Source organism: Varanus komodoensis, unplaced genomic scaffold, assembly GCF_004798865.1.
Source record: "Varanus komodoensis strain SLA01 unplaced genomic scaffold, ASM479886v1 scaffold1, whole genome shotgun sequence".
NCBI lineage: Eukaryota > Metazoa > Chordata > Lepidosauria > Squamata > Varanidae > Varanus > Varanus komodoensis.
Genome location: NW_025335268.1, coordinates 77,594,225 through 77,604,553, shown reverse-complemented (window position 1 = coordinate 77,604,553; position 10,329 = coordinate 77,594,225). Strand labels below are relative to the sequence as shown.

At 40.9% G+C, this 10,329-nt stretch overlaps 1 protein-coding gene across 2 annotated transcripts in view; it reads left to right on the top strand.

Moving 5' to 3' along the window:
* The window catches only part of GLRA2 (glycine receptor alpha 2), a 140,735-nt gene extending 131,879 nt beyond the window's left edge, over nucleotides 1–8,856 (top strand). For both annotated transcript variants that reach the window (XM_044449557.1, XM_044449563.1), the window contains exon 9: nucleotides 8,575–8,856. In XM_044449557.1, coding sequence (XP_044305492.1) covers nucleotides 8,575–8,856 — 282 coding nt within the window. The remainder of the gene's footprint in view (nucleotides 1–8,574) is intronic.
* Nucleotides 8,857–10,329: the final 1,473 nt, after the last annotated feature.

The following is a 10,329-nucleotide window of genomic DNA, read 5'->3' as shown; positions in this document are numbered from 1 at the left end:
AAAAAAAAAAACAGCAGAACCGTGACAATATTGACATGGGCTTTGCACCCATACTGCAGGCCAAAGTTTAAAAGAACCTGTGTATCTGCAACAGTGAGAAATACAGACTAGTCCTATATTATTATTCATCACTAGACTGAATAGGTATATCTCTTCAGAGTATGTGGTAGGGAATGTCACCCCTTCGCTTTGTCCTGGTTTAACAAATAAGGTAGATGCAGCTTTGAAACTGGTAGTGCGATTCCAGAGCAGTTGCTGTGTCCCTTCAGGGTAGCCAAACTGACCCATATTTAATTTTGGTGCTGTTCAACTCAACACCAGGAGCGATGGATTATTTAGCACCTTTCCTAAATTGGCCTAATTAATTTTACTATTTGAAATGTGATGTCCAGAAGGGAAACTGGTAAAGCGCAGTGCAAGAAGAAAGATGAAGAGAGAGAATTTTTGCAACATTGCATGGCAGAAGCAAGGAAGAAATGGAGGAATGGGGATAAATTCAGTGAAACCACCACATCCTAGACAGACTCTAAGACTTCTGTAACGTGCTCTACGTGGGGCTACCCTTGAAGACAGTCTGGATACTTCAATTGGTTCAAAATAGAGCTGTCAGGCTGCTGACGGGGACTGGGCATTATGTTCACATGACTCCAGTCCTCAGTCAGCTTTACTGGCTTCCCATTGAAGTCCGGGCCCAATTCAAGGTGTTGGTGATGACCTATAAAGCCCTAAACGGCTAGGGTCCTGGCTACCTGAAGGAGCGCTTACGTCCATATACGCTCGTCCGCCCCCTGAGATCTGCAGGAGAGGCCCTTCTCTGGGAACCCTCCGTGAAGGAAATTAGGAGGGTAGGTACTCGGAGGAGGGCTTTCTCAGCGGTGGCGCCCAATCTATGGAATGCGCTCCCCAGAGAGGTCCGCCTGGCGCCGTCGTTATTTGTTTTTTGACGCCAGGCAAAGACCTTTTTATTCAAATGTCATTTTAATTGCTAATATTATTTCCTTATTTTATTCTTTGGCCAGGGCGACTTATTTCATATTGTTAATTCATTTTATATTTTTAATGTATTATATTTTAATTGATGTTTTGTGAGCTGCCCCGAGGCTTCGGCGAATGGGGCAGCATAGAAATTTCCTAAATAAATAAACAAACTGCAGATTGGAAAGAATGGAGGAATTGCAAAGGAAAAGCTATCAACCTAATTACAAGTATACAGATATAGCCTAGCTAGGTCTCATATTGCAGCCTGTTTATTCTGATTCATAGAATTCAATGAGCACCATTTTGTCTGATTTCGTCTCTAAAGTCCCACCTGTTTCAAGTGCATAGAGTCCTTCTGAGTCCATTCTAGGTAATTCAAGAGTGTTGTGGAAGCATGGAAACCAAGTTTATATAGAAGCTTGAAGTTACGTATTTAGGATTAGGACAACAGAGATTCTGTTTTCCGCTTCCCATTCAGCCATGATGTTCACCTGTGTCAGGGCACTTATCTCTTAGTCTAACTTACCTTGCAGACCTGTTGTGCTGAACACTGTCATTAAATAATTATTTTAATCAATTTTAACTGAGTGGAATAAAAATGTAACAAATAAATAATGTTCAGAAGCCATCAGACTTACATGGATTACCTAATTCAAATTAACTTCCCATTAACAATACCAGATTCTATGCAGCTCTCACTGGGACAATTTCATAGAGCAAGTGTGATCTTTCCCTTAAATTAGCACCACACACACACACACATCCCTTCCTGTGGAGGCTGTTCAGAAAGTTATTCTTCTGCCCCTCTTCTCACATTGTTTTGTTTGTGCTATTTCTTTACTATATTTCCATGGTAAGAGTCAATAATGTAGCACGATAGACAGCAGGATGGAAGAACATTGCCCTTTTATCTGTCCAAGGTAGGCCATCTTTATTGGCTCAGAAAATGATGTCCAGGTCTTTTATTATTTATTTATTTATTATTTATTTAGAGAACTTCTATGACGCCCCATTCGCCCAAGCCTCGGGGTGGCTCACAATCATAAATAAATAACATAATATAAAACAATATAATTTAACAGTATAATTTAAGTCTCCCTGGCCAAAGAATAAAATAAATAATATTAACAATTAAAATATCGTTTGAATAAAAAGGTCTTCGCCTGGCGCCGAAAAACAAATAACAATGGTGCCAGGTGGACCTCTCTGGGGAGCGCATTCCATAGATTGTTGCAAATAAAAGATATACAAGCAATACACAGAAGGTCTCTTCTACTGATGTAGGTAATTCATATTTGTGTCACCTGCCTTGGTTGTTCTTTGATCTCTACTTTCTCTTGTAGCACATGTTGTATAGTCTTGAATTGCTTTGTTTTTCCTGTTTTGTTCATTGTTGTTGCTGGTATTTTTCATGTGTCATCTTGAGGTCATATGCCAGTTTTGGGTTCACCTGAGACATACCGTGTGGCAGGGTCATTTTCTAAGTCCCTTCCAAAGTGTAATATTACAGTTCAGTGTCCTTTTTCATATACTGTTATAGATGTGACCTTACTTAATATGGTTGGCAAGGCCATACCATGCTCTAAGCAGGGCCTGCCTACATTTATTCTTAGTTGGAGAGAAGACTGTACAAGAAATTGGGAGCTGCGTTTACAATTCCTCCCCAATCCCACTACTGGTTGCTCTATGAGGCAACAAGCCAATGGGCCAATGTGTTCACCTGTGTTTCTCTCTCTCTGTTTAGAGTGAGGACAGCTGATGATTTATGGTTGATCTGTTTGTTTCTGAAAGATGCAGTAAAATGATTTATTTTTTAGAACATATCCACATCCTCATTTTTCTCCACACAGCTTCCATATTTTCACCACAACATCATTCAAGCCATTTAATGAAGCTTTCAGGGTTAGTTCAAACATTGCCTTCTTAATGAAGCACTAGATACCATGGCTCCCTCCCTTGCATCCTTGCTTCCAAGCTCAGAGTAGCCTTTGATTCTGACCACCTCCACAGTGAAGGTAACTGAAGAGCTCCTGCCATCCACCTCTTACCCTGTGCCCTTGGCATAGGAGGAGATGCCATTTCTACCCACTCTCCTTGCAGCAGCTCCTTGCTTTTTTGAATCATCTGATGTGTCCCCACATGTTCTCTCTGGCAGTGTCCACTCTTGCCTGCAGGTAGCAGGAGGAAGGGGAGAAGGGAGGCTGCTTGACAACAGAGATGAGTGTAACTTAGTTTGCAGCTATGGCTGTCAAAGAGAGCAATTTCATTGCTCCCTGTGGTGCATCCTGGAATATCACTTGGAGGATTTAGCTGAAGGAGATGTAGGGGGCAGGGGAAAGAGTTACCACGATGAGCCTGGTCATCTGTTTTAGGCATGCCAAGGTAAAAAAATTGCAAACCATGGTAACCATGTAGAGTTGCTTGTTGTGTCATGTCAAATCAGCAGGTAAGTCCACCACTTTTCTTGGCCCTAGCTACAAGTAATTGTTTTCTTTTAGAATTCCCCCAGATGCCAATGGATCCATTTTGTTTCCCTTCTCAGACCTGTGAACTGTTTTTCCGTACTTTTGGTTTGCCGGTATAAATGGGTAACAGCTTCAATTCTGCTTGTTTTCCAAAATCTGGAAAGTACTCCAGAGTTGGGAAAGATAGAACATGAAATATTAGCAGTATGAGTGGAGAAAAAAGTGGAAGTGACAGATATGCCCATTGCTAATTAAAACTAAAAAAGGAAAGAAAAGCTTAACTTTCAAATAAGTAATAGTGATACAGCATTATTGTATAGGAATTTTTTTACACTTAGTTTGATATACATTTGCCCATTGAAAGCAAAAGGATGCTGTACCTGACAAGTCCAGACATTAATTCAGCAACTGAAGGAACGCCCACAGTGCCGTGTCTTCCACAGTGCTCCAAATACAGTCATTTAGGTTTGTGAGGTGATTTGAAGAGTGTAGCAGCAGCAGCAGCAGCAATCAATTTTATTGAGGAGCATTTTCTTCAAGTTGTGATGCTAATTGGGAGAAAAAAACATGTTGGGAGCTTGTTGAAGATAAATCTCAAAGCTGAAAGTAGTCTTGCTGATCAGTTGAACATGTGGTACCACAGCTGCTGTGCATGTTCACTTAAAATTGGCATATTGCTTTCAACTGAGGACAGACAAGAAACTGTAGATGGGAGTGCAGTGGTCCTGAGTACTTGAGCTTCTTTGCTTCCTGCTCACTATGCCCTCGTTTGTTAATTCTCCCATGTGAGAACAAGATATACACATTTGGGTCCTTTAGAGACTTCCTGTCCTGTTGGGCAATGCCCTTAAGATCATTTTATCGTATTTGGTATTCTTAGACTGGCCAAGTGTCCTGCTTTAGTTTGAAGACAAACTCCATTTGAAGGGCTGTTCATTCTAAGTCTAGTTTAAAGATAAAGGCCCCTGTTTAGCAAGTCAAACAGGGATCTTAAAGTTGTCTATCAACTGGACAGAACTTAGCATTGAGCAGGTACCCAGGGCACCTTCTTTCTCAGTCTAATGAGATGTATTGTGTTTCTATTTAAGTAAGAGTAATTGTTTCTAAATTTAAATCTATGGATATGCATTAGTATTCACAAATGTTAGGCAAACCACTGTCCTCTTTTTTGGTGTTGCATAAGTTGCCAGCCTGGGTGTTCTTGAAAGTTAGTGGACTAGCCATGAAGCACAAATGCCTAGATGCCATAGTGTCTGTACTTCCTCGAGGGTAGGAAAACGGACTAACCCTGAGCAAGGAGTGTGGGGTGGGGGTGGCAGCTACCAAGGCCTCAGAACCCGGAAGGGCCCCCTGGTTAACGTCACCCACCAACACTGGGAAGACAGTACAGAGGTTCAAGCTTGCCAGGATGACTAAGTTGTCCCATCATCCCACAAGGTGTATTCCTTATCGCAGACTAGAAGAAGGGCCTCTGCTCCTACTCAGTGGTAGTGAATGAAGTAGTGAATCATTTCCAGTTGTATTGAATCACTTCCTGTAAAGGGAGCAATACTATCATCTCCTCCTCCTCCTCCTCGTCCTGGGAGGAGAAGTCAGCTGGTGACCTCTCCTTGCCACTGCTGCTGCGAGTTGCTTCCTAGTCTGCTCAGGCAAACATGGAAATTAGTGGAAATGACAGCACCAGGAGATTGTTCCTGCCTGTATGGGGAATGAGGCAGAAGGAAACCATCACCACTGTGACTCCAACCTAGAGAGAGGAGCAGGATGGTGGGAATTCAGCAGCCTTCTCCAGGTAGCTGGAGCAAGCTGGGGACATGAGCCCTGGCCACACACACACACTTATTATACATTGTTTTCATCTATTCACTCTTCCTCCATTTGAATGATCCTTGAAATAGATGTGATTTGCCTTTTAAATGGGTGTAAAATTACTTTGGCGGGGGTTAGGGTTGTTTTTGTTTTCTCCAATTCACTGTTTACACTGTGCACTTGTTTGGGCCAAAATATGCTACTCCTTAGTGAAGGAAGACAATGCCATGTGTCTTAACCAGTACCTTGCTTTTCTCATATTCTCTTATTTTTCTGAACATTGTAAGTTATGTGGAAGATTACTCTTAAGAAATTCTAGGGCTTTGTATGAAGCATCTAATATTGTAGATTTTTTTCTTATGAAAGAACATGCAACAGTAAATCAGTAGTTTTCTAAAACTTATGGAACTTTTTTATACAGGTAAGAAGACTGGGATAATTATTTTGGTGAGCCAGATAAAGTACACCAGAAAAAATTCCTGTTATATTAATGCCTTTCCTTACATGGGATCTTGGTTGTATCGTTATGAAATAAGAACACAATCCACTCAGTAGTTAGCTTTATCTAAATGAATGGAAAAGACACAGAAACATGTGTGTGTCCCATTCATTCTGTTGGGATATGACTTGTTCAGGAAAATGACTTGGTGGATTGTGCCCTTCATCCAGTACTACTGAGCTTCATACTTGGAGTGTGAAGTCAAAATGCATGATAGAATGAGAATCTGGATTCATGTTCATTTCATTCATGTCTTGTCCTGACCCATGCTCCACTTTGGGGATTTTACCACCAAAACCAACACCTGTATTACCAAAGTACCAATTCTACCATGCGCTGCCTAAGTGCTATGAACGATGCTTCGTGCCAACATTTCACAGCATCCCCGATCATCTCTCAGTTCACCTTCCTTGTCCTTTATCCCTTTTACACATTTAAGAAATTGTGCACATGCCCACTGTCCACCTATTCATGTGTCTCACTGGTTCATTTCCATAAACCTCCCCATTTACAGCAGAGAGTTGTGCCACATGTCAAAAGTAAGACCTGTTGTCAAACTTTTTAAACATCCAGCAAAGGTGCCCTTTAGTCCCCAAATTGGCTTTAAATTTGTGTAAGATCTGTACGAGAGCAGGAAAATAAAAGCATGAAGGGTTGCTAGAGGAAAGAGAAGATGACCGAGCCATTGACCATGATCCAGAGGGCTGCAGAATAAAGCTTTCACAAGCTGCATGGTCTTTTCGGTCCTTTCCCACCCACCCTCAATAGCTCACTTGATTGCTTGATGAGTACTCTTAGAATTTCAGAATTGTCCTCCCATGTTCCCCTTAAAGGGACTCCTCAGGGCACATCCACATATATTGAATGAGGTCCTGGGTAGATCAGTGTACTGAAATCCCAGACTGCTCCACTTCAGACTTCAGGCTGTGTGGGGAAGTCATGTTCTTCCCTATAAAGAATTCTGTGTACATGTACAAGTGGCCTAGTCACATCAGGGAGAAATGATTTAGCATAGGCTTTCCAGGGAGAATGAGAGAGAGAAAGGGAGAGAACATGCATTCAAAAGACACCACATGCTAAGATGGTAGAGTCTAGAATGCAACCATGTCAGTCCACAACTTTATTTTGTTCAATGGCTAAATCAGCTATTAAATTTCATTTCTTATGTTGAGTTAACCCTGGGCTCCATAATCCTGTGAGGGAACTAGGGATCAATGATCCAGAATTTCCAGCACCCTAACAACATTACAATTCCAGCATTGTATTGAGATAAACCAAACTGCTATAAAACTGATGTGTTTGAAGTGCTGAATAGTTTGAAATAATAATAGTCGTCATCGTCGTCATTATCATCCACATTATCTCATAAAATCCACGGAAGGAGATACTGCAAAGGAGTGTGACAGGAGGGGGCACATCTAAGAGTCTTACTTTTTGGATTACCATGTCCTAATCTATCATGGACCTCAAACTGGAATGTGGAAAGCAGAAGTACATTATATTTGGGAAACATTTGCCAGGCCAGATGAGTACCTCATATGAAAAGCTAGAAGCATGACTGAAAGCTCCTGAATACATTCAGAACTCTGGCTGCTGAGAATCTGTTCTCCTCCAATTAACCTTCTGACCTGGATTTGCATTCCTGATGCTTTCAGTACTAAGTAAGGGTGAACACGGCAGGGGAAAAGGCTTCCCTGGTTTCTTATGAAAGTGCCATTAAATGTTTACAGAGGAACTCAGTCTGTTCCAGACTTACCCAGGGCATTTTCCTCACATCTATAAACTAAACAGCTACCATTTCAGAAGGAGAAACATACCCTGGATAGTTATTTTACTTTGGGATGCTGCATACTTATGTGGAAATGTGCAAATTGAGGTAGAGAATCAAGGTTAGTATTGATCAATCCTACTGTTAAAAAGTTCTGCTCGGAATGCCAGTCAACAGCACATATTTAAACTGATTTATGTTTCCCCAGGAGATATGGATTAGGGGAAGTCTTAGATTCTCCAATGCATATTTCTCAGTGCCCTTACTGAACCACCCTTCCCATGATTCCTTCAAGGAAGAAAGAGTTGTTGCCATTGTGAATCAGCATCAGCATCTATCCTTTCTCAGGGAGGTCAAGATGGCACACGTGGGGCTATCCCATTTTTTTCGCATCAGTCTTGTGAGATGGGATGGGTTAATAGATAATGGTCTGGGTTGCATATACCAGCCTCCTATATCTTACTGATGCCATGGTGGTGCTGGCAGGCACTTTGAACATGAAGCCTTCCTTGTTATGATGATCCAAAAGCTGCTGGCAAGTTGTTTGAGTGTTAACAACACTTAACTATAAAATGGATCATTGGTCCTTGAGGGTTGTTTAACCCCCAAGCGACACCTTCTCCCTGGGCTTGGACAGCATGACTAACTCCAACAACTGCCCTTCAGGGACTGAGGATTCAGAATGGTCCCTGACACTTGCCGCAACCCATGGCGGCCCACGTAAGTCCAAGGGGGCTGTGATAACTGTGCAAACCTAGTCAGCATCTGGATCAAAGTTGCCTACTTCTCCTCATGGCTGAACAGGTTTTAGGATTCAAGTTCAACACTCTGTCCATTACACTACACTGCTTCTCACCATGAAGCTGACACTACTAGGCACTACCTGCCCTCCTTTCCCAAAAATCTACTGGCATTACCAAGGCCAATGGCATTTTATAAAGCAGTGTTATAACTCACCTTATGCAACAGTTTGCAGTACTTCCAAAGGACAAAAATGTATGTGGAATTTGACACAAGCAACTGATTGTCTCTTACTTCTGTTGTTCCTCCTCTAGGAGGAAGAGGCTGCTCGTGATAGTCGGTTTAATTTTGGTGGCTATGGAATGGGTCACTGTCTACAGGTGAAAGATGGTGCTGCAGTCAAAGCCCCACCTCCTAACCCTCTACCACCCCCACCACCAAAGGATGCAGATTCCATCAAAAAGAAGTTTGTTGACCGTGCCAAAAGGATTGATACGATATCCCGAGCTGCATTCCCACTTGCCTTTCTCATCTTCAACATATTTTACTGGATTACATACAAAATTATACGTCACGAGGATATTCACAAAAAATAAACAATTCTTTGTGAGCTGGGACCTTCTAGCCAAAGTGACTCACTTGTAAATAGTGAAATGTCTTTTCTGTCATTGGGACTGAGGGTTTGTCGTCTTGTGATACTAAGGAAGGGGGTACTAGACAAAACAGAAAGGAAAGTTTCAGTAACAATTGCACAAAACAAGAAGTTGTGGATACACAAAATGAGGATTTCCTTATATAATCTCGACATGGTTCTTTCAGACTCTTGCCAAGATCAAACAAACCTAAACAGGGCCAATTTTTCAAAAATAATAGAAAAATCACTGTCTCTAAGCTGTATTTAACAAATACTAAAATTATCTACCATGGGACTCTGATATAGCTGCACCACAATGAGTTTCAAGAGGACCAAACTTTTTTCAGGGTTATGCTGCCTTTATATATGAATCAAATCTACTAAGCTACATTCCATTATTGTCTGTAGTTAGTGGTTTGCCCAGAAGTCCCTTTGTGGATTGTAAATTATTTCTACTAACAGGTAAAGGGGCCAGGGGATTTATACTTTAATATCCTTGTTGGGTGTGCATTTTAATATTCTTGCTTTCCTAGAACTGTAACTTTTGAGGTCCAACTTGTGTAGGGCGTGATTAATTTGATTGCTTACACTTGTAGAAACGACCTGTGAAATGGTTCGTTTTATCTTGGTTCTAAGTAGGGTGCCAGATGTCAAAGAGGAAAGGGTAAAAGACCTTTTAATAATATTGTAGAAAGGGGAAAATGTCAGCTTGCATGACGAGCTGCACTTGCTGAAATGCCCGCTTCTGGACAGCCATTAAAGGGGTAGGATTCCTGCCCTCTTTGGCATCAAGCCATCCTAGTTCTAAGACAGTGCACTTATTTCATTTCATTTCTGCCTGGTTATTTTTATTATTTTAATTAATTACATGCAGCATAAGGTGCCAAACTGTAATTGATCGTATTACCCTGTATCGCACTATTGAATAAAGACTTGTTTCCTGGCATAGCTGAGTTTAGCATTGACTTTCTATTACCGCTGTTATTGTAGCTGCAAGTTGATAGCTCTGTAGGTAAACTTTACAGACCTCTAATTTATATCTTTACTTTTAAAAGGTGGCTATCATTTTAAATATCATTGACTAACTGAAGAGTTTTAAAACTGTACTGTGATTTTCATAACCTGTTAACCTTTTGGTGCCAGAGCAATGTGGTCCAAATCCTTGCTATGTGTTTTAAAGTAGAAATAAAATAAAAACAAAAATCAAACAAAAAATTGAAGTATTTTCGCTTCCAGGGGAAAAAGGACAAACTGTAATACTAAAGACAAAATGAAGTGTTACAATTTTACACTTGCTGTAAAAGGGTTTATTACAAAAAAATCTGTTTCAATAAAGCTAAGCATACAACCAATTTCTGCACAGCATCCTTTCATTGATAATGGTTTTCATTGAAAAACTACAGAATGAACCACCTGAAAAGTATAAAAGAATATT